The sequence below is a fragment of the Zootermopsis nevadensis genome, unplaced genomic scaffold, assembly GCF_977971745.1.
Source record: "Zootermopsis nevadensis isolate Lab colony 2312 unplaced genomic scaffold, Znev_1.0 Znev_ptg000028l, whole genome shotgun sequence".
In the NCBI taxonomy this organism is placed as follows: domain Eukaryota; kingdom Metazoa; phylum Arthropoda; class Insecta; order Blattodea; family Termopsidae; genus Zootermopsis; species Zootermopsis nevadensis.
Genome location: NW_028259160.1, coordinates 18,606,599 through 18,633,417, shown reverse-complemented (window position 1 = coordinate 18,633,417; position 26,819 = coordinate 18,606,599). Strand labels below are relative to the sequence as shown.

The 26,819-nt window shown below is 37.4% G+C and overlaps 1 protein-coding gene and 1 long non-coding RNA gene across 7 annotated transcripts in view; one reads left to right on the top strand and one right to left on the bottom strand.

Moving 5' to 3' along the window:
• Positions 1 to 17,241, top strand: part of LOC110838250 (receptor-type tyrosine-protein phosphatase F-like) — an 82,768-nt gene extending 65,527 nt beyond the window's left edge. For all 4 annotated transcript variants that reach the window (XM_022081280.2, XM_087357075.1, XM_022081281.2 and 1 more), the window contains 7 exons: positions 105 to 413; positions 1,967 to 2,202; positions 3,431 to 3,503; positions 6,733 to 6,944; positions 9,617 to 9,825; positions 14,466 to 14,601; positions 16,830 to 17,241. In XM_022081280.2, the coding sequence (XP_021936972.2) occupies positions 105 to 413; positions 1,967 to 2,202; positions 3,431 to 3,503; positions 6,733 to 6,944; positions 9,617 to 9,825; positions 14,466 to 14,601; positions 16,830 to 17,024 (1,370 nt within the window). In that variant the 3' untranslated portion in view covers positions 17,025 to 17,241. The remainder of the gene's footprint in view (positions 1 to 104; positions 414 to 1,966; positions 2,203 to 3,430; positions 3,504 to 6,732; positions 6,945 to 9,616; positions 9,826 to 14,465; positions 14,602 to 16,829) is intronic.
• A 3,199-nt stretch (positions 17,242 to 20,440) lies between these two features.
• Positions 20,441 to 26,810, bottom strand: LOC110838245 (uncharacterized). Of its 3 annotated transcripts, none has more exons than XR_015537385.1 (3): positions 26,496 to 26,786; positions 24,270 to 24,305; positions 20,441 to 24,182 (listed from the first exon to the last, which is right to left on the bottom strand). It is a non-coding gene; the product is annotated as an uncharacterized LOC110838245 (long non-coding RNA). The 3 variants fall into 3 exon arrangements; XR_002546025.2 differs by having other exon boundaries at positions 20,441 to 21,007; positions 24,142 to 24,305; positions 26,496 to 26,785; XR_015537386.1 differs by having other exon boundaries at positions 20,441 to 24,305; positions 26,482 to 26,810.
• Between the last annotated feature and the right edge of the window lie 9 nt (positions 26,811 to 26,819).

Here is a 26,819-nt window from a genome sequence, read left to right as displayed (position 1 = left end):
TTTTTTTGTAAAATGCTCTTTTTAATTATCCAGTGTTTAGATGAGATGGGCAACTAGATAGTTAATCCTCAATATATTAATGGAGTCTCTTCTTAATATCTCAGTGCCTGGTGTAACACCTGCCACAAATTTCACCTCAGCAATAGTCCAGCGAACCAACTCAAGTTTCACCATACAGTGGGAACCACCTCAGAATTGCACTTATGCCAATGGATACCTGTATGAATACCGATATGAATTAGTGAGTGTTCATAACTCCCAGCACATCCTGGAGGGGATGACACATCTAACAACAGTCACCTTAACCAACCTCACACCCCACACTCAGTACATGGTGAAGGTGTTCCTGGTGAATTCAAAGGGTTGGAGCTCAAGTCACCCACTGGAGATACATGTCCAGACAAGAGCAACAAGTAAGATTTTAATTTAAGATTAAAGAATTGTTATTTTCAGGGGAACTGACATGTAGATTTGTATCTCTGTTTTAATTTCATTAAGTAGTAGCTATAACTAATGTTGTTATTGTTTTTGGTATGGCTGTCTTTTGTGATCAATTGAATAAAAATTTCCTTGGATATTATCCATCGTCTAATAAATATAAAACGTAAAATGACGTTTCGGAGATGGGACTCTATCTCCGTCTTCAGGTTCCTACACAGTTGGGCCCACTAGATAGAGCTAATCCCTACCTCCGGACAAAGTAAAAAAGTGAAAGTCCCGGAATAAAAAGACATCACCACACCATCCATCCGTGGGACGTAAAAGAATAGATAGTAGAAATCAAAATTCATTAAACACGATAAAAAAAATCTGTTATTAAGTCCGAAAAAACATCCGGCCTTCTCCTGACAGAACGCCTCTGGGTACGGCAGTTATCCCATATGTCAGAGGTGTCTCAGAAAAATTTAGAAGAATTGGGAACCATTAGAATATCAGGACAATCTTTAAAACCGGTCACACTCTCCGTGGTTTATTGAGTTCCATGAGACCCAGAACAGTCGAGAGACAGACTAGGCAGTGTGTTTATGGAATCCCGTGTGATTGCGGTAGATGGTATATCGGCGAAACCAGCAGACCTCTGGAGGTACGCATAAAGGAACACAAATATAATTTCAGACAGGGCCTGCTGGAGAAATCCAGATCGGCGCAACATGCGTACGAAGAAGATCATGTCTGTTGGGATGGAGCCAGGGTGTTATTAACAGAACCCAATACCGTCTACAGAAAATACAAGGAGGCGGCACACATGGCACTACTCGCCAATCCTATCAGCCAGCCTAGTTTGGATTTATCTCCTATTTGGAAACCTGTCATCTCTGAAGAAGTCCAAGTTGTGCATCGAGTTTCGAATTAATGTTCATGTGTATTTATTCCCACCTTTTGTGAGTTTTTGTTTTTTTGGCTTTATCGTGTTTAATGAATTTTGATTTCTACTATCTATTCTTTTACATCCCACGGATGGATGGTGTGGTGATGTCTTTTTATTCCGGGACTTTCACTTTTTTACTTTGTCCGGAGATAGGGATTAGCTCTATCTAGTGGGCCCAACTGTGTAGGAACCTGAGGACGGAGATAGAGTCCCATCTCCGAAACGTCGTTTTACGTTTTATATTTACTGGATGATGGATAATATCCAAGGAAATTTTTATTCAATTGACTCTTCACCATAGTCAAGAAGTTTTAGATTTGATATGTCTTTTGTGATGTTGCACCAAGTAGTCTGGTATATACTGACTGACACTTAAGAGGATATTACTGCCTTCATCATCATGGTGACTATTAATCTCATCAATTTTATTGTGTTATTTATTACTCTTTAAATGTATGGTTATACTGTGAAGGCATTTCCTGTAGTAAGAGGTCTCTGTGAAACTTGTTAAGTGGTAGTAAAATATTAAATGCTAAGTAACCCATTTCCTACAGTAGAGTCTAACCATATACCTATAAATGTTTGTCTGTTGACTAGCTCCAGATCATGTGGAACAGTTGATGGTATATAAGAAAAGTCGTTGGATGCTTGGAGTGAGGTGGGCTGCTCCAAAACACATGTTTGGCTCACTTGAATCCTTCATAATTACTTATCAGGCAGTGGGATTGAACACCATGAAATCAGTAATAGAACCACTCTCATGTGTAGCATGGCCCCATCTGTACTGCCATACAGCCAATAATCTTAAACAAGATACAGAATACACTGTTTTGGTAAGTAAGGAAACCAAAGACTTTTAATATATAATTTAATCAGTTTGCATACAATGTTAGGTAGAACCAGTGGAAGAAGCTTGCATCTGTTGGGGCAGACATATGAAAACACTGGAGTTGAAAGGCAACCTTACATAGTTATAAAAGTGCACCTAATGAAGTTTGAGGTAGCTTATGTAAAATTCTTGTAGAACCAGTGGATACACATTGAACATCACTACTGAGCGTACTAGTATAGTGTTGCAGCCTGTGAATCATACAACAGATATCACTTCAAATATGTGCTGGGTTACCAGTATACTTCGTGAAGGTTCATGTATTTAGTGATTTTGTGTGACAATTTGACATGATTGCTTATTTCATGCAAGATTAAAATTGGAGGAAAATAATGCCATTTTAATTATTAAAAGTTGCAGATGTAGATAATAGGTACCCATTACACCAATTTTATTTTGGTACAAGCGTATGTATTGGTAATCAATGTGTGGTTGCCTGTGGCAAAGAAATGTTATGGCTTAACATTAATCTGCTTATTTTTTATCCTTACAAAGAGAGGATAGTAGAAATTATACATTAATGACAATTTTCCATGTATAATTTCCACTGGTATATTTCCTGACTATCAACATCTTCTGAATGAACCTGAAACTTAGAAATTTCTGTACATCTATAGGTATCTTTATGATATATATCCATATCAAATTCCACATGTTTTGCTGTTATTGCATTGGTTATTGTTGTTTCATTTACACTAACATACATCTTTATTACATTCCATGGGTCCATAAGATAGTCAGATGACAATGGAATGTGGGAAAAGTCTTAATTATAAAACTAATACAATATATGTTATGAAGTACAATTCATACTATTTTATAAATTTACATAATACAAACACAGGGTAATGGAATAATACATCAGCCTATAATTACATTTACAAAATAGGATTTGATGTTTCTGTTGCAATGTGTGTGTAGATAGTGATCATCTGAGTTTAAATCTGGAGATGTGGGCAGTATGTTCCTCTGAAGACAACCTTTTATGTCTGTGTGAAGTTTCATTACAGCACATAGTTCTTTTTAAAGTTACTTGGGCACGCACATGCAGACATTCTAAAACCACAAGCCTTTGCCATCTTTTAACATAAAAAATTAGGCTGAAAGCAGAAGAATCTCTCTGAATTTATTACAGATGTAATTTATGAATTATATCATTAACCATTTCACAGGTTCAGGCACAGAATTCAGAAGTCGATGAGGCTGGGGAGTCTTCATCAGTGACAGCTGTTACCAAAGAAACAGGTGAGTAATGTACTACACTACCATATGCCTTAAAATATGTCATGTGTCCCTCATACTTTGAATGTTTCAGTAGGCAGTAGGTGTAATACTAAAACAACCAGGATCAGATACACCATGATTATTTGGGGCATCCAGGTATACCATTCTACGAATAGCAAACTCCTGTAACCATGTCACAGGAGTTAAGTCACTTCATGATGACAAAGTTATTTTTTGTGCATAAATGAGACCAGTGCTTATTGCATGTTACTGTTCAGTCTGATAGAAAAACTATAACTATGGGCCATTAGAATGAGGGGATATTATTACATTACATAGCATGGCTATAACATTCTTGCACTTAAAGGTTATTTTAAGAAGATACCAATTTCAGCTTAATATGCTATTTCTACACGCACTGTTGTAGTATACAGTAGAATCTTTGATTGATGAGCATCATTATAATATTTCAATATAAAAAAATATTGTTCATCCTTTACTAACATGTCATATACTATGTATGTTAAATTTTTCAAAATTATTTAAATAAATTCAGTTCAATTGAATTCTTTACTGAAACACCCTATCACCACTGAGAAACAGTTTGTTCAGCTGACAATTTTTTAAGGCGTTACAATGTGTCACCCCTTCCCAAGCAAACCTTGCACTGGTGTTCAGAATTAAAAGATACTCCTGTTTCTTAATAGTTTGTTAAACATGCACTAAATATAAGCAAACACTTCTCTACATGTTTTGTAGTGTAGGCATTAGTAAGATGGTGTGTCAGTTTTGGATTGTATGGATGAAAATCTTACAGAAGTAGAATCTAGTAACTGGTAATGAAATTGGTGGTAATCATAAGTTTTATTGTAAAAGTGATATATCCAGTAGTGAACAACATGATAGACGAGTAAGTGATGTAATGTGAAATGGCTTATGACATTGTGGCTCCTAGGATTCCCCAAATGGCATGATATCTGTGGCAAATTTAATCAAAACACTTCATATATGTGTGCTTGTGCATACAATGCATAACTTTTATAATTTGGAAATAGGGGATTTAAACCTATGTATTATGGGGCTCCCTCAGGGGGTTGCTAGTCCCCCATCGGGCGCCTCCCCAGGTTGCGGATAGGGGAATGCTTCCCAGATATGGGTGGTACCGGGGAAATCAAATACCCGGGGCGAACAAAAACTAGCATAGTGGAGGGCAGCAGTGATCACTATTACCAGCTTGAAGTGTAAAGGAAATGATCCGGGACCGGTTCGAGGCTGGATTACCACAAGCATGGCTGGAGCAGCTTTAATGGTTGTGGTACTGCAATGTGGAAAGCAAATGGAAAAACTATCACATTACTTTTTTCCAGGACAGCTTCTGCCCAACAGGAGCAGTCACAATAAGCATGATGCTTTCTCCAGAGACAAAACAATCCGGAGGTAAACTAGTCCTCCATTCGGATCTCTGGGCGAGGACTGTCTCGGGAGAAGGTATCAGGCAGGAGAATTCTTTTAGGGCTATGGCCAAGGCAGCTTTCGTCAAGAAGAGGATACTTCTCACTAGCAAGTTGGGCTTGGAGGTGAAGAAGAAACTAGTGAAGTGTTACGTATGGAGTGTCGCAGAGACTTGGACACTCAGGAAGAAGGAACAAAAATACCTGAAGAGTTTTGAAATGTGGTGTTGGAGAAGAATAGAGAAGATCAGGTGGACGGATCGAGTGACCAACGAAGAAGTATTGAGGAGAGTCAACGATCAAAGAAACATTCTGCAAGCGATTACACGAAGGAAAGCTAACTGGCTTGGACATATTATGAGAAGGAATGGATTGCTGAGTGATATCATCGAAGACCAGGTTGAAGGAAAGCGAAGACTGGGAAGAAGACTGATACAGCTAACCGACGATCTTAAACAAGGATAGAAGATGAAGTTTCAGGATTTAAAACGAGAAGCTGAGAATAGGGAAAACTGGCAAACTCGTTTTGGGCAGAAGAATGGACCTGTCATCAGACAGAACACTAAATAATAATAATAATAATTATGGGGCTACTGGCTTGAAGAAGACAGCCATCTTTAGACTCACTGCCATGAAAACCTCAAATCCTACTTAATTTTTACACCATTATCAGTTGGCACAGACCAACTACAACTGAACCGCACTTGCAACATGTGACCATTTGACCTTGAGCTATAGCATGATCAGGCCTCAGCAGTGATACCATTCATACAACAAAAATATTTAAATATTGCTTACTTTCTTAATGCCTTTTGCATTTTTGTTTTATCAGCTCTTGTTGATTGTACTGCTGCAGACAATATTCCATATGCACATCTGATACTAACTGCTCATTTGACAGCTTCAAAATCTGTAATAATTTTCAGTTTTGTTTCCAAAGTGAGGAGTGCTGTTCACTCCTTAACATTCTCATTTGACTTCACCTACATGGGCAATATGTTGTTAAATAAAATAAATGTGTGAAAAAATTGGCAGAGAACTGGTTTGAAACTTGCCAGTACAAGTGCATTTTAGACTGCTGTTGCTGAATGATAACTGATGTACACGATACATGAAACTGGTGTTGACAAGACAAGCAGAAATCAACAATGGATATATGATTATTATGGTGTTACATAGTGGACAGTAAATACAAAAAAACAACAGATCATGGAGTTGACGGGCATCAAAGGCCCGCTGCATTATTGTCAGTGTTCTGTATTGCTTTCTGACTTGCGTAATCAAGAGTAAATTTTTAAGGAGTCATTATTTCTTGAACAGATGAAACAAATTTATTAAATTCTTCCATTTCCTTGTTACATTTACTTTTTTTGTTTTGGCAACAGGAATGAATTGCAAATGTTGAGTATTTACACGAGACCAGAATGACTGGGCTTCAGTCATGTAGGTGTAGTGTGAAATCAGAAGTGAACAATTTCCTGACCAACGGAATAGTGCATGCACAATCTGAAAGGGATATTCATGCAAGACATATGATCATCAGTTACTGATATGATAGTTTCCATCTGAATCTGTTTTTATTTTGGATGTTTGTTAATTGTCATCTTCATACAACAGTCTATACAAATTAATTTGTTCACTTGGCATATAATTTATTTCATGCAATAACTGATCTACTGTTGTACCAAGTGCATGAATTTATTTGTAAGTAACTGTTGTGTGAAGATCGTAATTAACAAATATTCAAATAGAACCACAACATGATACAGAAATACAATGTATGTTTTGTCTCTGTGTAGCCCCACTGTCACCATCTTTCATCAGAGTTGTGTCACAGTCACAAACCAACCTCACCATAGAGGTGGGACTTCCTGACATGGTGAATGGTAAGCTCAGGTCATTCCTTGTATATGTGGAAGAGACAGATTCGTTCAACTCCACGGAATGTTGCCAGTACTTCCCTGTTCAAGAGGTGGCAGTGCAAGTTGAGAAGAGCAGTTATAATATAGAAGTGAGTTGGTTTAATGTTTTATTATTTTGGAAATGTGTGTTTACTGTGCTTTTCATCTTTCCCACATTGTATACAGATGTTGGCAAAATTTGCTACTTGATACTCAAATCAAGAAAAGTATAATACTCTATCCAGTTTGATGCAGAAATTTAACCCATCCACAGCAAGATTAGAAATTTAAGTGTTTAGTTCCACTTACATGTGATTATAAGTGTACATTTGGCAAATTCTCACAGTTCAAAAACCAGAAGCAAGAGAATAATATACGTTTTATGGATCTAGGTGTATAGCAAAAAAGAATGTTGTCAGAAGTTTTCATGTAAATAATTGAGATGTCATTTAAAGAGAGTTTTATTACTTGTGTATAAATTTTTCGCACTTACAGTATTTAAAATTATTGATTCCCTGCAGATATGTTGTAAGGAGGTTTGGAGACTTTGAAGTTTGAAGGTTTGTGATGATGGTACATTATAATATGTAAAAGTTTCTTTTTTGACTTTTTCCATCATCCAGGTCATAATATAATCTGTTCACCCATTCACAGTTTAAGCATTTAATTGATAACTCTGCTGTTCCTGTTTGTCATGATGTATTTTTGTTTTGCATCTAATCTTGATGGTGTATTCAACATTGTATGCTGCTCTTACTACAGAATTTTTAAACATTTTTGTGATTATTTTAATGTCATTCCCAAAGTAAGTAAATTTGATCCATAAGTTTTCATTGTTTGACTCAAATGGGGGATTTTCAGTGGTAGTTAGGTGTTTAGCTTTCTGTAACATTGTGTAATATCATTAATAATGTACCTGTTATTCACTGCTATCAGATTTATCAGCACAATTTCTATTCACTCAACATTAGAAATTGGCATTTTTTGTTCTCTGTGTAATAGAATGCAGTCTGTTTACAGTTATTCAGGAGACTGGATGACTTGGGTGTTACTGTGTCCATATAAGTTTGTTTTCAGTAGACACCTCATGTAGTAAATTAATTAATTTTTCTGTGTATAATAAGATCTAGGAAATTAATCTGCTGATTAGATTTGGTACCATCTTGTATTTTATTTTTGTTGTCTTCTAGAATTAAAATGTAATGAAATATTACTATAATTCATGCACAGTCAGTAGTGCAGCAGTAATTTTCTCTAATCTATCAAATAAGTGTGGAGTGCTTAAACACATACAGGTGAGTCAAAAGTATGTTTACAAACTTTGTGTGCTTGTTCGTGGATCAAAAATAAGAAAAAATGTTCCTATGAACATGGTTTCGCAACTGTTTCATTTTTGAAATAATAGCCAAAAATAAGTTTCAATGTATGCCTTTATTGCCAAGTATAAGGACAGGGATGTTACTTTATAACAGATGCTCAAAGGTTGCTCCTCCATTCTCCACACATGACCGAGCACGGCGTACAAAAGACTGACGGATTCATTCGTACACACCAGGGTGTCCTCGAATCATCTGGCATGCATTCTGCACATGTTCCCATAGGTCATCATCATTGTTTATGGGTATTGCATAAACGACAGACTTCAAGTGACCCCACAGATAAAAGTTCAATGGAGTTGGGTCCGGTGACCTTGGTGGCCATGCTATTGGGCCACAGTGTCCAATCCATCGCTGAGTGTACTGTTCATCGAGATGATATCTGACACGATGGGAGAAGTGTGCTGGGGCTCTGTTGTGCATAAACCACATCTGTCTTCTTGTATTCAGTGGTACATCTTCAAGGAGACGTGGCAAGTGTCTTCTTAAGAATTGCCAATATGAAAGTCCTCTTAGACGCGATGGAAGCATGTGTGGACCAATAAGCATGTTGCCAACAATTCCTACCCAAACATTAATTGAAAATCTTTGCTGGAAGCTGGATTCACTTTGCCATAAAGTAATTAACTGAAACTTATTTTTCACTATTATTTCAAAAATGAGAAATTTGTGACCCCATGTCCATAGGAACATTTTTTCTTATTTTTGATCCTGGAACACGCACACAAAGTGTGTATACATACTTTTGACTCACTCTGTATACTGATATATTCTTTAAACTCAAACATTCAATTTCAGTTTTAATGTTTGTGTGATTCAGTCACCTGATAATGATGTAGCATTTGTATGATTAAGTATTAATTTAACTTATTTATAGAACCAAATATGTGAATGTGAAGCTGGTGGTGATGGCATCATGAAGTTAATACATGTTTGGCAATGAAGTAAATAAGCAGACAGCAATTGTGGGAAGAGTGGTTGGTTTATGTAACTGTTGTATTCTACTACTACATGGTATGAAGGGTTTTACAATTATTGGTCTGTAAATCCTATTTGTCCTTCAGGGAAACTAAGGATATGTCTGATACCATATCAGAGCAGACTGTGTTGTCATCTAAACTAACCAGTGCTTGGAGGATCTGTATGAAGTCACCGGAGTTTCTGATGAGCGGAGTCTGGATTATGGTTTTGTGTAGATACAGACATTAGGTTATATGGAGAAGGAGGGGGAGAAGCACAGTTAATGACCCTAGTACTGCAGTTGTCTTAAATATGCAACCCTCGTCATGTTTCAGCTTACTAGCAGTCCTGCACTTTGTTTAATGGGGCCTTATTTGAGTTACTTAAATTCATAAAGTGAGTTCCATTATTAATGTAGCATGTTATCCAAATACATTTTTCTACAGTTCACAGGTCTGCGACCAGCTTCTACTTATGCTGTAAGTGTATCAGCAAAGACTGTGTCGCTTGGCCCTGCTGTAAGCATTACAGCTCACACAAGGCCACCTGTTCCATCAATGGATGACATGATTGAGATACCAGACAATTCAAGTTATTTGTCAGGCAGTCTAACGGTATTCCTTCACCCATCTACCATGTACCAGGATCTAATCAGGTTAGTTCTGTGACAGATTTTGTCTGATGGAACAGATTTTGTATACAGTAAGTACATACACTGTATGTATGTGTTTGAGTGTGCACATGTTGAAGCACAATTTGGTTGATTTGGAACATGCCTAGATATTTATATTTTTTCTCACAGAGTAATTTATCAGTATATGAGGTTATAATTTAATTATTGCTTTATATGACTATTTCTAAACAGGCTCAGTATGGTGAAGTATAATTTTCCCAAAACTGACATCTCTCGCTATCTATTGTGTGATTCTTATTTGGGAGCTGATATGGTTGCTGAAAGTGAGGTGGAATACTCGTGGCAGTAAAGAAACTGATACAGAATGAGTGTAGATTGAAATTTTAAGAGTGGAATTTGCCCCCCCCCCCCCCCCCCCCCCACACACACACACACACACACACACACACATGCGCGCACACATTTAATGTGAGCTCAGACAAATGCAACTTATAAGAACAATGTATATATTTACACTGATATAAAATGTTGCTACTTCTAGAAATAATTTTCATGTAGGGCAAGAAGTATAAAACTTAAATCACATCCTTTCTAGCCAGCTTTCTTTCCTTATGGAATCAAGAAAGTAGGCTTTTGAGATCACCAGGCTGTTTGTGTGTGTACTTTGAACCAATTTGCCTATTTCCACAAAACTTGGCATGAACTTTGTCACTGAAGATCATCCCAACATCATGCATTTTAATTAATTCCCTGCATGAACAAGTGAAATTTAAACAATAGCACTACAGTGTAATACTGTATTCTTGAGACTTGCGGGATGTGGAAGTGAGGTGAAGAAGGAAGGAGGAAAGATAGCGCCAGTGTTTAACGCTTCGGATATCCTGCATTACTTGCAAGTCTATAGATTACAGTCGCATACTATACTTGGTATAAGGTATTGAAGTGGTGTATGGTAACAGATACATGAAAAATATGCCACTTTGGTTAAGGAACCTTTTTCAGAACATAAAACAGCAATATGGTGACTACATGGATTGTTTATTTTATATAGAGATTGCATAAACATACCTGAATATTTTTCGTAAATTGACAATAGCAAACATGGTGATGCTACACACCTTTGAGGATCTGCACTTATTGCATAAATTCTGTCCAAAATAACAACAGCAACATATAATGCATGGAAACAACAAAAGATTCTAACTTTACTATGTTTTAGTTACATGGCCCTCTGTAAAACATGTGATTATGATTATTTTTCACTATCAACCACTTTAAAGATGCCTTTTTTGTAACCATATTTTTCCAAGCATCTTGTACATAATGCTACCAGTTGGATAAATTCTTTATTTCTATGGAATGGGTAGATAAGATAGGTTGCTGTTAATTTTTTTTATTGATCCAACTTTTCCAGAATTCTACTTTTGGCACATTCACAAGCTTGAAAAAAATGAGAATGCCATGTTCATCATGTCTGTCTTTCTGTCCTGTGACAAATCAAGCACTGAATTGATGTTATGGGATTTGATATTAGGCATTTGGTTGCACATTTCAGTTTTGGTTAAACTCAGGCTACAGTAATAGTATGTCTATGAAGATGTATATACAATGTGCTAGCATAAGTGATCTAGGAATAACCCTCAGGCAACAGGTGGCCATACAACCATGTGAGGTTATCCCTTGTGATGGATGGTATCACCCAGCCAGCTAGGCACCAGAGATCCCTACCATTCAATGATTATTTAGTGCATACAACTGTGGTATCACTGTCACCATTCATCATGTAAGATCATTGGACACAATACAAATGACCTTGGACTTCAGCCAGTTACCTTACATCTAGGATCATGGACTCCGAGTTTTGGCATTAGATCAGGCAATTTCCAGTAGACTTTTTTCCCATAGGTATCAATGGAATATGAGAAGTATTTTATGGTATGAAGGGCTAAAATTCAAACCCTGACTTGCTATATACATGATTCTGCAATGTTTGAGAGGCAACATAAATATGATAGGCAGGTTTGATCAGCAGTGTGGGAGATGGCTGTTACTGTAACACACATAAACAGTACTTTCATTATTTTAAATATTCAGGGTGAGTCAGAAGTATGTTTTCATACTTGTGTGCATGTTCCAGAATCAAAAGTAAGAAAAAATGTTCCTATGGACATGGGGTCGTAAATGTTTCATTTTCGAAATAATAGCCAAAAATAAGTTTCAATGAATTGACTTTATATCAAAGTGAATCCAGCTTCCGGCAAAGATTTTCAGTTAACGTTCGGGCAGGAATTGTTGGTGACATGCTTATTGGTCCACACATGCTTCCATCGCGTCTAAGAGGACCTTAATATCGGTGATTCTTAAGAAGACACTTGTACTTTTGTACGTCGTGCTCGGGCATGTGTGGAGAACGGAGGAGCAACCTTTGAGCATCTGTTATAAAGAAACATCCCTGTCCTTATACTTGGCAATAAAGGCATACATTGAAACTTATTTTTGGCTATTATTTCGAAAATGAAACATTTGTGACCCCATGTTCATAGGAACATTTTTTATTATATTTGATCCTGGAACACGCACACAAAGTTTGTAAGCATACTTCTGACTCACTCTGTATTACAGTAAGGAATCTGTATAGGATATTTTGGTAAGATACAGGAGTAAATAAAGCTGTTTATCATTATTGTTAGTTATAAGCTTAGTAATATTCTTTTTGGTGTGTATTAGACGTTTGCTGGGACATGCTATGGCCTTGAGATGTGCAAAATTTGCAGCTTGAACAGTGGGTGGGGTGTAAGCGGAGCCCAATTACAAGCGAGCCGTGACTGAGTTCACTTCATGTATTGAGTTCCATTTCAATAACATTGGCCTTTTATAATTAGGACTGTCATTCTCACTGTTGTTTCTACTCTGTATGAGCAGAATGCAATGCGATGGCAGAGGTGTGAAGAAAATAGGGGGATGTAAGCCAAAGTAGAGAAGTGGTGATAAGTATTTGCAGTTTTATGAATAAAGAAGCTGTCAGTGGCAATATGATTAACGTTATCAAATACAAAATCGTTTTTGAAGCTACTGGTGTGTCCATAAGTACTCTGAAATGCATTTTAAAAGATTATGAACATAATAAACGAGTGGGGAAAAAATTCAGCACACCTCACAAGAAGGAAATTTAAAATTAATGTAGTTGATTTTGACAATTTCGAAGAACGATTAATGAATTTCACACTACACAAGGTGAGTGTCCAACTTTAAAAACATTATTAGCAGTGATCAAGAAAAAAGATTAACTTCAGTGGCGGGAAATGGACTCTTTGGAAAATAATGAGAGATTTAGGCTTCAGGTGGAGGAAATCGGAAAGTAATAGAAACGTTCTCATCAAAAAGGATGATATTCGTGCAGCAAGACTGGCATATTTGAGAAATATAAGTCGTTAACAGAAATGAGGGGCACCCCATCATCTGGTTTACCTTTGGTGTTAAATGATGGTAGCTTGGATGATATCTATCAACTATGTTCCACTCTCCATGGATGTCACTGAGAAAACTTTTCTAACATGTAATATAACATTTTTTGTTGTATGTTTCAATGTAATTTATTTTTTGACAAATAGAACATGACTTTTCAGTCATTCAGTTATACAGAGGGATCAAAAAGTCATGCAACTCATTCCTGACTGAAATAAGTACCATTGGCAGTTCAGTATTTTTAGAACAGATAGTATAGTTACCTCCACATGGGTGGACAGAAGAGGGAGGGCGGGAGTGTTTATTTTGCCTCTAAAACACTGTGGAATCAGGTATACACAGAATGCTAAAAGACTATATTGCACATTGCTTCATCTCTTTATAACAGAATAAATGTTCCAGAACTGTTGCATTATGCATACATTTCATAACTTCTTTCTTCAGCTTTTTATCACATTCTACTTTTATGTGAACTTGTACTGAGTATTAGGCCATAATTCTCTGTGGAAGTATAGTGTAAAGGAATGGCAGATGGACAGACACTTGCAAATATGTATACATTGGTCTTATTCTATAAAACACTTGTGTTGCTGTTTTATGTATTTTCAGTACATGGTATTGACTTCAGATATGTATGTCAAATTTGATAATTTTTAAAAGAAAAAGATATGCAACACTATCCATATTGTATCTCATACTGTTTAAATTCTGTGGCTATTAACAAATGGAGTGAACACACAATTACAAATGTGTCTTCATAATTTCTTTTATAAGAAGGATTTGTAAGTGTAATGAGATTAGCTAGTGCTTAATTTCCATTCTATTTGTGGTATTGACATTTTTCTACCATTCCATATTCTGCTGTCTGCATATATGATTTAATACCGTTTTTTTCAGTCTTATTTGAAATTGAAAGTGTACAGGAAAAAGGGAATATGATTAATAATGTATAACAGGTTTATTTTCTTGAGAAAATTTAAGAAACCTGTTCAGCTATAAGTGGTGCAGTTAATAAAATTACATAAAATAATAATAATTCATTGTCTACTCTCATTACTGCTATATAGTGTACACCATAGGACAGAAAATTATTAAAACACAACCGTGTGGTATTACAATATCCTGTAGAGTTCGTTATGGAAATGTATATGTACCTGTAATTCTGTGTGGAAAATATATCATTGTTGTAATTTCAGTGGGTGCTTACTGCTTGTGTTGCCACAGTCCAGTGAAGTTGAGATACCAAAAACATTAATTTTTGATGAGTGGTTGACTCAGGAGGTCAACAATCGTTCAAATGGAACATACTATTTTTCAGCTGAGTTTGATCAGGTAAGTTACTTTTATCTGTTTATTTATCATCAGCAGAGAGAAGCTGTCCACTTACAGGAGGTTTACACAATGTAATATAGAACATGAATGCTCTATGAAGAAAGAAGAACAAAAGAATTAAGTATTTATTAATACAGTACATATAAAATAATGTGAAAATGCTTTTTCTGAATATTTAATAATGAAAAATAGACCAACTATGAAAGCTGTGCACTCATTGTCTAGAGAAAAATTATCTAATATTGTTTTAAACTTCATAATCCAACACTTCCACAAGTTATAGGACATACAAATAAACTTAAAAACTCTAAACACAACAAATCACAGACTAAAATCAAGTTTTGGCTATTCCATTGCACCACCCTTATATGAATTATGCATTTTAAGCAATAGCAAGTACTTGAACAAAAATGTTTTGGGATGTGATAAGAAAACAGTTCCTATCATTAAAATATAATTTCTCAAGGAAAGCACTATTATCTTTTCACTTTCTCTGTAATTGTTGTGTACATAATACAGAATGCGGCCTAGTCCATTGACAATTTTCAGAGATTTAAAACTCAGTACATGTTGAAAGTATCGAATGGTATATTTGAAGTAAGGCGTTAACAATAAACTACCAACGTAAGTAGTCTCTACAATGTATGTGCACTTCGGCAGTGCTTGCTCATATTTACACACAAGTAGTTCCATCAGTCATGTTTCATTTCTTTTGTCCTGACACCACAGCTTTTACAGAATGGCTTCTGGTTTTACCATCATTACTCACAGGAACACAAGGGATGACATCTGAAAAAGTGCTATACAAATGATATTTTACAAGGGAAACAGTTTACTAAGTTCATTAAATCCATCCAAATTAATTACTGTGTACCATCGTCTGTGCTGTGTGAAATATTAATCTTTACTGGCCAAACATCTCAGCTTACATACAGTGAAACTGACTGTGTGTTATAGTAGCACACCACTGAATTATTAAATCCTAGGTGGGATTTGATGTTTTCACAGTGGTCAGTCTGAAGATGGCTGTCTTCTGGGTTGTTGCACTGTGTAGTCCAGTAAAAGTTTACAAACGTTTCAGAAGTCCTCGCTGCCTCCAACATCTGGGCGATGAGTAAGCCACGTGTGTAGAAATGGTTTGAGTTATAGGAGACTGATGGTCAAGGAAGAGCCTTGGCTTAACCAGTGAGGACTGGAGTCATGATTGAGCGAGGTCCTGGGGACTAATAGGAGTGCAAACCTGCCTTGGACACCTTCCTGCCCAATTTGACCATGACCTTCAACTGAATCTGCAGGCTGCTATCTAGGTACAACTTCAAGTCTGTGGGGCTTCCCCTGAAGGAAGAACCCTGGTTTTTTTTCAGCCTGTGAATGATGACCTGGGAATCAAAACTCCTGGTGTGTATAGCATGCCCTACAAGTGTGGTGAAGTCCACATTCAGTAGATCAGCAGTTTTATGAGACCAGAAATAAGGAGCACCAGCACATCTGGCTGGGGTAACCAGATAAATCTGCCATGGCTGAACACAGCATCAACCTAGGCCTCTGCATTCATCAAGACAACAAAATTCTGTCCACCAAATCCAGAATGATCATGCAGGCCATCAAGATCGAGCTACATCCAAACAGCTTGAACAGGGAGGATGAACTTTGCCCCAGCCAGTCATGGAAGCCCCCCTCATCCACTTTCTCAAAGGATATAGGAAGCATTCCATTCAGCATTGCCAATTATGCCAGGGCCACAGCCACTACACTGTCCATTTCAGGGCACTTCTGTCCCAGGCCAGTCCTCATTTTCACTCCTTGTTCCTCCTCGTCATATCCACCCACCTCACTTATGTCCAGTGATCCACCAGCCGGATCCTTTTAAAGGCCGCTTTCTCAATCTCTTTTTCTTCCTCTCCTGCTCCCATTGGATCCCAGGCCCTAGGCCCTCACCCAATTCTAACTTCAGTCCCCACTGGTTAGCCCAAGGCTCCTCCTTCACTGCCAGTCACCTATAACTCAAATCGTTTGCCCTGATGATGGAAGAAGCAAGAACTTCTGTAATGTTGGTAAACTTCTACCAGACTATATGGTGCAACAACCCAGAAGACAGCTATCTTCCATTAAATCCTATATTTCAAGTCTGGCCAGTAGCCTGCAGTAGAGGGATTTTCACCCCCTATTCCTGTATTGTAAAGGTTATTCATTTCATTGAACTACTAAACTGTCTGTTGTTCTTCTAGGTGGATCTCAAAGAAAATTCTGAGGTCACTGTTGGCACTGGACATGGTTTGAAGGTGGGGAAGTGGGGTGAGATGCAGGACCCAGTATTGAAGATTGAGATGGGTTATCGCTTGGGTCTGGTGTTAATCCTCGAGTACAATGGTGTTTACAGTGTGGGATACACTGAGACACATGATTTTTATATAGATTATTAATCGAATCATAACTTTTTGATACTAAAATGATTAATCATATTCAGAGACATAGCTGTGAATGAATATTTTCATATCTGTGTATAAACTGCTTTCCTCGATACTATTACCATTATAAATTACTTATGTGCTTTACATAGATATCTGAATTTTCAGCATAAGAGATCATATGTAAGTGAAAATAACTCATTTTTATGAATTAAATAGTTTTTAAAATTCATATATAAGACAATCACATGTCTATAATCAAGAACTCAGGTCCCTGAATTCCACAAAACCTTGCTTAAACATCTTGATTCTGAAGGTTTGTGACAATGGTGCGTTGTTGAAGCAAACTATCTTCTGGACATTTTCCATTGTCCCTTACCTCCCACAGATATGTGTTGTGCCGCTTAGCTTACATACCATGACTTTCACTTCTGCTATGTCTATCGATTGGGTCCAACAGAGTAGGTTTTACCTGAAGACAGAGATAGACTCCAATCTCTGAAATGTAGTGTTTTATTATTTATATTTAATCTGTGGTTGATGGATAATGTCTAGAAAATACGAGGCGCGTCCACAAAGTAAGTTTCCCACTCGTACCACAGCTAGCAAACCTTATATTGCGCGAAGCGACTGTGCGTACGTGATAGAGCAATGACGTAGCATGGCGCATGCACTAACGGCACTTCCCGCGTTCTCACAGTAGCATCGTTGCAGCTGTTGAAGATGGAGATTCTTATTCCAGCTCCCGCCGACTGTGAAGTGCGGTCAGTGATAACGCTAGGCCGCACACGGCTCGACGGACAGCAAGTCTCCTGCAGGAGTTCAGCTGGGAGGTGTTTAATCATTCACCCTACAGCCCGGACCTCGCTCCCAGTGATTTCCATCTTTTCCTACACCTCAAGAAATTCCTGTCCAGTCAGCGTCAGCGTTTTGAGAATGACAGAGAGGCGGAGATGGTTGTCACACAGTGGTTCCCATCCCAGGCGGCAGACTTCTACGACACAGGTATTCAAAAGTTGGTCCCACGGTATGACAAATGTCTCAATTCCGGTGGCGAATATGTTGAAAAATAGCTGGACACTTGCTGTATCTGTTGCAATAAATATTTCCATGAAATTGTTTTTTGTTTCTGTAAACAGCCCCAGGGAAACTTACTTTGTGGACGAGCCTCGTAGTTTGCTTCAACTTGCTTAGACATTTTTTACTTATTGCTAATCTTCCCTTTTATTATACTGTCATTTAGACATGGCCAATCTTATTGTCTTCTTCTCGGGCTACCAGCCACGTCTGATCGTTCCGTGGAGAGAAAACAAACATTTAGAGAACCATCTTTATCCTCATCCTCGGTACCCAGAGGATGAGAAGAATTCATTATACTTGGTCGCCATGAAACCTTCAGATCATACATGGCCATTCTTAAGTATAGGGTTGGGAGCCATGATTAATAATGATGAATATAGAGAGATCCAAAGAAGGCTAATGTTGGCCAATAAGGCCTACTTTTCATTAGTGGCAGTGATGAAAAGTGGAGATATACACAGGAAAACGAAGATACTGCCGTATAAAACCTTAATTCACAATGTTCTTATGTATGGCTGTGAAAACTGGGTGCTGTCCCAGAAATCAGAAAATGCCCTGAGAGTGTTTGAAAGAAAAATACTACAAAGGATTTGTGGCCCAGTTAAAGACAATGACCAGTGGAGGGCAAAATATAACAGGAGTTATATGCGCTATATAAAGATCTTGATCTTGTAATGTGCATTGAATTAAAAAGACTGTAATGGGCAGGGCATATTCAAAGGATGGATGGCACAAGAACCCTTAAGATAGTCCTAAATGCTAAGTTTGAAGGGACAAGAACGGTGGGAAGACCTAGAGGAAGGTGGGAAGATGCTGTGAGATGAGATGCTGCCAGTCTGATCCAATGTTGAAATTGGAAAATGGCTGCAAATAATAGATCTTCATGGAGGCAGAAAAAGAGGAGGCCAAGGCCCGATATGGGCTGTAGAGCCATTGGATGGATGGATGGACGGGCAAGTGTCACTGTCAAATGGTTAGCTCTTTTGCATTGTATTGGGTAGTTCTAGCCTAATCTTGTCTTGGAGAACAGCTATCCTGAGCTTGTACATGACTTTCCTCAGTCCTTTCTGGAACAGAATGGCAGAACAGACTGTTACATTGTTAGATCACTTGTGGTTCAGTTTTTTATAATTCGCAGAAGAAAATTAACATTTCACTGTCTTCTTTTATTATACAGTGTGATTGAAAAGTCATGCAACACATATTATTCATTGATGGTTACAATTCAATTGGATTAATTTACACAATATCACTGTGACTAAATCGAGCCTACGCAGGTCACATCATCCTGTAACTGGCTTGCACCAGTCTGTCTTTTATCTGCAAGAAAATTGCAAGGATGTCTTCTTCATTAAATGAATAATACCCGACATATCATTATGTTGCCGGACTGTATTATGGACAAATTTCCTGACTCCTGTGCCAAACTCATTTGACTACTTTTTCTGGTGAACTGTTTCTAGGCACAGGAAGCATGCAGGATAGAAACCATTCCATTGTATCCAACATAAGAAAAAAAAAGAGTAGATGCATATATCACTGGATGTAGTGTACATTTCCAACACTTAATATAACATTGTCTTTCTACTAGCTTCAATATAATTTTTATTTTGATAGAAATAACGCATTAAGAATGGGTTACATGACTTTTTGATCACCCTGTTTTTTGTATACTTCCAGCTTCAGGTGATAGTGAAATGAAGTGGACATTTTAAATTGGGTCATGACCACATTCTTCCAGATCCTTCTCATTTCATTAACCATTCTATAATTCGAGATGTCGACAGAGCTGTTAAGTAAGTTCTAAACAAATATGATTGAACTTGGTATTAACCTACCGCATGTAGGGAATATGATATGTCTGTCATCAGGGATTTATTTACAAGGTATGTGTCCCAGTGTGTAATCTACCAGAGATGGGAGTAGATTGAAAGTCAAGGCAAATTATGAACAAATTAACTTTAGGTAGGATCTGTTATGGTGGATGTTTATTGTAGTCCATGTTCCATATCACTTTTTTGATAGTATGAATGTGCAGTCCAAAATCGGGTGACACTTGGAACAGACGTACCCTACAGTCAGAATCGTTCATAGTAATGTTGATGGTCTTCACTGATTAAATTTACTTGCTTAAGTTAAAAGAATTTTGAAGTCGCAAAGATAATTGATTTTCATACCATTTCGGTGTAGATTTATAGTTACGTGGTAAGGAACTGATGATGGCTTATGTGCATTGAATGGACTATGATTCAAAAGCTGACTGAACTGATGACTTGAACAAATGCTGAGTTGCACTACTGACACCAAACTCATATTGGCATCTAAAAGGGCAATTTAAAAATTATCCAGAATTATTTTCTTCTACAATTTATTTGTTTTGAACATTTACAGTTAATCATTTTTCTACATAGACTCCCTACTTCCAAATACACTTTAATCCAGCAGTCCACAAGTTCTTTTGTACCTTAAACATTTTTTTGGATGAGATAGCAGCCAGCCATTCATTGCTTCCTTCACTTTGTCATCTGAAAATCAGGGAACTCTCAACACCACCACCTCTGCCCAAACATGAAAATCAAGGTGCAGTGTGGTTGAAAGCTTCAAGTTTCAGTTTCTGATAGTTATTCTTGGTATAAGCAGAAAAATGAAGACAGGAATTGTTATGCAACAAAAGACACACTACACCAATCTTCCTCACTGAGCAGATAAACACCTGTGCATTTCAACTCCTTTCACACACACACACTCCACCCATAAAAACAAACCACAGCAACTGTTTTTCCTTTGTGCAAATTAACAGCAGTGCAGCCATGTTTACAGTCCAAATGTAACCGATGTGCTGAGTCCGAGGTCACCCGAAGCGATGTTTTGACACACTGAGTTTTAATGTTATGAACTGTTATTGGTGTACCTTCCTCCTGTTGCAGGTAAGAAAAAACTGGTTATTTTAATTACCTTTGTAATTTCATGTACTTTTCCCAAATTTTAAATTTTGAATACTGGTTCATTATCCTGTGCACATGCTTGGCTGTCATAGACTGATCAATCTAACCTTGTATTAGGAAAGAGCTTTTCCTACTGGTCTGTCCAAATTTAATATAATTGGTGGCTTATTGATAATGCTGTTGCCCAGCATGTGTGAAAGAGGTGGGATCTGACTACCTTGAGATCCAACAAAGTCTGAATCAGGATCCCCTTGAAAACATTTTTGCTTCTATTTGTTTAGATTATAGCTCAAATAATAATAATTCATATGTGAAGCAGTTTGTAGATGTTCTGAAGAGCAGCACTGTCAGTTGCTTTCCTTCTACAGGTCTATGTGACACTTCATTTAGGGAATCTTGTGCTTCTCCAACAGGTCTATCCATAAATCATGGTAGGGCCACCTAAGATGATATATTTGCAGATATGTTGTGGGGCAAGTACAACAGAATATGGATGCATGTGAAAATGTTCTCAGTATTATGGAAGTGATTTCACTGCCAGAAAACTGCTTTCTGGTGTTAACTGTGATGAAGACGAGGCATGTCTGATGTGTGAAGTGATGCTGGCAACCAGTGCCTTCATATATTTCAAAGAGTACAATGATACAGAAGTATGTCGCCTCTCCACCTGATTTTGTCTGTTAGAGCCATCTAGTAGAGAATCAGGATAGGAGAAATAGCTGCTGAATTTTGCTTACAAAACATCTTATTAGGTTCTTTTACATGCTGTAAATCTATGATGTGGGACCGCCGGCTTTACTTCCACGCCTAAGGAAGTTGTGCTACAGATTTTGGTCACCCTTGTAAGGCATTTTGATTTTGTTTGGAATACCAAAGAAACTTGTTAGGTTAATTAAGGTGTGCATGGATTTTGAATACTGGTTCATTATCCTGTGCACATGCTTGGCTGTCATAGACTGATCAATCTAACCTTGTATTAGGAAAGAGCTTTTCCTACTGGTCTGTCCAAATTTAATATAATTGGTGGCTTATTGATAATGCTGTTGCCCAGCATGTGTGAAAGAGGTGGGATCTGACTACCTTGAGATCCAACAAAGTCTGAATCAGGATCCCCTTGAAAACATTTTTGCTTCTATTTGTTTAGATTATAGCTCAAATAATAATAATTCATATGTGAAGCAGTTTGTAGATGTTCTGAAGAGCAGCACTGTCAGTTGCTTTCCTTCTACAGGTCTATGTGACACTTCATTTAGGGAATCTTGTGCTTCTCCAACAGGTCTATCCATAAATCATGGTAGGGCCACCTAAGATGATATATTTGCAGATATGTTGTGGGGCAAGTACAACAGAATATGGATGCATGTGAAAATGTTCTCAGTATTATGGAAGTGATTTCACTGCCAGAAAACTGCTTTCTGGTGTTAACTGTGATGAAGACGAGGCATGTCTGATGTGTGAAGTGATGCTGGCAACCAGTGCCTTCATATATTTCAAAGAGTACAATGATACAGAAGTATGTCGCCTCTCCACCTGATTTTGTCTGTTAGAGCCATCTAGTAGAGAATCAGGATAGGAGAAATAGCTGCTGAATTTTGCTTACAAAACATCTTATTAGGTTCTTTTACATGCTGTAAATCTATGATGTGGGACCGCCGGCTTTACTTCCACGCCTAAGGAAGTTGTGCTACAGATTTTGGTCACCCTTGTAAGGCATTTTGATTTTGTTTGGAATACCAAAGAAACTTGTTAGGTTAATTAAGGTGTGCATGGATGGGGAATCTAGTAGAGTTCATATAGGTAACCTTCTGCTGGATCCTTTCCCAGTGCAAAATGGCCTCAAATGGGGATGCTTCATCCTCAGTGCTTTTTAATTTTGCTCTAGACAATGTCATCAGGAAGGTCAGAGGGAATCAGGAAGGGCTTGAATTGAATGGTGTGCACCAGGTACTTGCCTATGCTGATGATGTCAATTTGCTGAGGGATGATGTGGGTACCATAACCAAGAATGCAGAAACTTTCCTACAAACTAGCAAGGAAACAGGCCTAGAAGTAAATGTAGACAAAACTAAATACATGGGTGTAATACAGAATCAACATCAGCAACAAAGGCGGTACTTAATTGTAACACATCTTTTGACGAAATTAAGAGGATACATTCAGGGAAAGCTTTTTTATTCCATTCAAAAACAGTTATCATCCTGTTTACTATCCAAAACACTGAAGATCAGGATATACAAAACAATAATTTTGCTGGTGGTTTTGTATGGTTGTGAAACATGATCTCTTACTTTGAAGGAAGAATGCAGATTTCAAGTGTTGGGAATCCTTTTGGAACACCACCACTGGGAAGATCGAGAAGGAGAAAGAAGGATAACATCAAGATGGATGTTAGGGAGGTAGGCTGTGAGGATGGCAAATGGAGTTGGCTCGTGGAAGGTGGCTGGCTTTGCTGTCGTGAGGGTTCTGCTACCAGGGAGTTAGTTAAAAATCCATCAACCTCGGCCAGGTTTGAACCCGCAAACCTTGGGTTCAGTGGTGAGCATGCTAACCTCTAGTCAAACAAGGGTGACATTAATGTTATCACAAATGACATTAATGTTATCACAAATGACAAATTCTGCTGTAGGTTTATAAAAATAATTTAAAACGCTCTCTGACTTGTTTAAGAAAAGTTTGAAATCACCTGAGAGCTCTGTATATAGCTAGGACATGTATGTTGAAGAGTTTAGATTCCAACTGCATAACAAAGCATTCTATGTCTTGTTCTTTGCAGTGTCACAGCACATTTAGCTGATTAAATTTCAGATTCTTTCTAACAGAAATACTCACCTTTTGCCATATGTTCTTTACAGAAACTAGCTCCTGAAGTACAATTTTCAAGATAGACCTGTAAGATCTGTTGGTTAAACACAGAACATGGGGGTGTGCATGTATCCTGAATTTAGAACTGACTTGGCATTGATGTGGATATCTTTCAGGTATTTAGTGACAGATTTGGCCTTAACCTAAAAGAATCCTAGATCTTACACCAATGATTGCAGGTACCTTATCAGTATTTATTTTGCACTTAATATAATTGAAAATGAGTTGCACAAACTTCTCCTTACTCTCTGAAGTAAGGTGCAATCCATGTCTGGTGTGGTCATTTCTGTTCAAAGATAATACATGAATTAATAAGTATTGATCTGTCTGCATTCCAAAGTGCATGATCAAGTCTCTTATTTGTACTCCTCACCTCATCCACTTGCTCATATGTGACCTGCCATGATACCTGAGAGGACCAACAAAACCAAATTAGTATCATTGCTATTCATCACAATGAAGTCTGGAACATTTTTCAGTCTTGTAATTCAGGTCTGTATCTAGGCTATTACCTGGTCCTCCCACTATAATTCCATGAACATCTTTTGTAAAGTCTTTACTTGGTGTTCTGAGTTACCCAACAACATTGTCAAGTGTAGCATTGGGTTTGAATACATTTGTAACCATCCCCCAAGATTGAGTGAAAATGCTTATGTAGTCCTCTACAGTCACTGCTACCTTCCTACATTTCTTATTTTATTATTGTCTACAATTTTAATATCCTCCTTTTTCTTTAACTGGACAACTCCTTGAGGTTCTGATACAGTTAAGGCCTCAATTTTTCTGCTCAGACTTATATTCATGTTTGGATCCTCAATGGAGCAAAGACCTTTGTTTCTGCACTGCAATTTGGCTTCAAATTGTGCCCAATGAATGAACAAACAGTTTCCTCCTGGTCCCCAAGAGTCCTAGCCTTTTTACACATCCAAGAAAACCACGGCATGAAACGTCATGTTTAACACTCCCGGAAACAGGTTATTCTGAACAGGGTTTTTTTCGTGGTTTTCTCAGTTCCTTCCGTCTTTGCCGTGGTAATATAGTTGGACCAGTAGTTTTTGGCCAGTGGAATTTTCAAAGGGGAAGGCTAGAAATGAGTCACTTGTGCAATTGTATAATGTTTCATCTGCCTTCAGGAAGTACAGTCCATATGAATAAAACTGGACCTGATGTATACTTCCATAGGAGGCGGTGATAATCTTTACACACAATATTTTAAAACAAAAAATTCAGTGTTTTATCATAATAATTACACGCACGTAACACTAATCATCTTCTAATTCTTCTACCCCTGATATCCCACCCTCGCACTCATCACATTCACTGTCACTGTTGCTCATTCCGTTGTCAGTTATTATTATACTTTCAATCCTCTCTTCTATTATGCCTTCCTGTTCACAATACTGTCTTTCTAGTCTGTCTACATGTTCACAAACACTGATCCACGTGTCTTCTCCAGTATCTTCGAATCTCTGCTTGCAAAGATGTTTAACGTAATTTATCCTAAATGTTGTATTATTTGCCCCAACCCACTGCTTCACGTCCCCCCAGATTAATTCTATAGGGTTGAGATCTGGGTGATAAGGCAGAAGTCTCAACACTGTATGACCATTAGCAGCCATGATTTCAACTAGGAAGGTTTTATATTTCAGTTTGTAAGCTTTTACAATTTCATAAAGCTGTACTTTTAACATTGTCGCAAAATGGAATGTTTCTCACACGCAACCAGTTCTTCATTGTTTCATATTTGAATTTGATGTGGGGACCTTGTCCTTCTGTATTTTTGTATTTACATTCCTTAGATATTGGCCAAGGATGTAGACCAGGTCATAGCACAAATACAATACTTGTTTCTAGTACAAATATAAATACAAAGATATTACAGCTACTTACAGACTTTTGGAAATACAGTATTAAAGCAAAATAATTATGAGAACCATCACCATTATTACTCCCACACATTTATAAATTCTTCTACTGAGTAGGAGTGAGATAGGAGATACTCTTTTAATGCTGGATTAAACATTTTTATATCATGGTTTAAACTTTTTATAGTAGGTGGAAGATTACTGAATAACTTAATTCCAGCACAGTAAACTCCTTTTTGATATTTACTGAGGTTAGAAATCAGCATATGAAGGCTGTATTTTGTTCTTATATTGTAGATATCTGTATTTGTTTGAAATTTTTCCACATTATCCACTACAAATGATAATAGTGGGAGCAAGAGTTCACTGGGTAGTGGAAGAATATTAAACTTCAATAATTCCCTACAAGAGTCTCTCATTTTAGTGCCTGCCATTATTCTAATGATCCTCTTTTGAGTGTAAAATACTTTTTTGCTGTCCATTGAATTTCCCCAGGATTCCATATGACATGATGGAATGGAAGTAAGCAAAATAAACTAATTTTAAAGTTTCTGTTTTCATGAGTGCTGCAACTGTCCTCATAGCAAAACATGCCCAGCTTAGTTTAGGGATGATGTATTGAATAAATGTTATTATAGGAAGCATTATCAATCACACGTACAGAATTCAGTTGCAAATTTGGAATTAACGTATCTTTTAACCAACAAATGTAGTTCTCACCATTCATTCCATACCTTAAATTAGACCACGAACGCTTCATTCCACATCCTTTCCAATTCACTATATCCTCTTATTGGACGCTACATAGTCTGGGGCTACTGATAAATCGTCGTTAAATGAACGATAAATATAAAACAATGTCTCATTTACATCTATGTCACTAACATTGATGTTGGAACGTTGCCTGTAGAACCAGCAATTACAATTATCGCTTAATATACCTCGACACCTGCGGGTAAAAAGACGACTGAGTAGAAAAAAAGACTTTTTTCTGCCAGATTTCCCTACCGAACGAAGTTGAACAGTCTATATTATGTTGGTATTACCTGTAACACAGG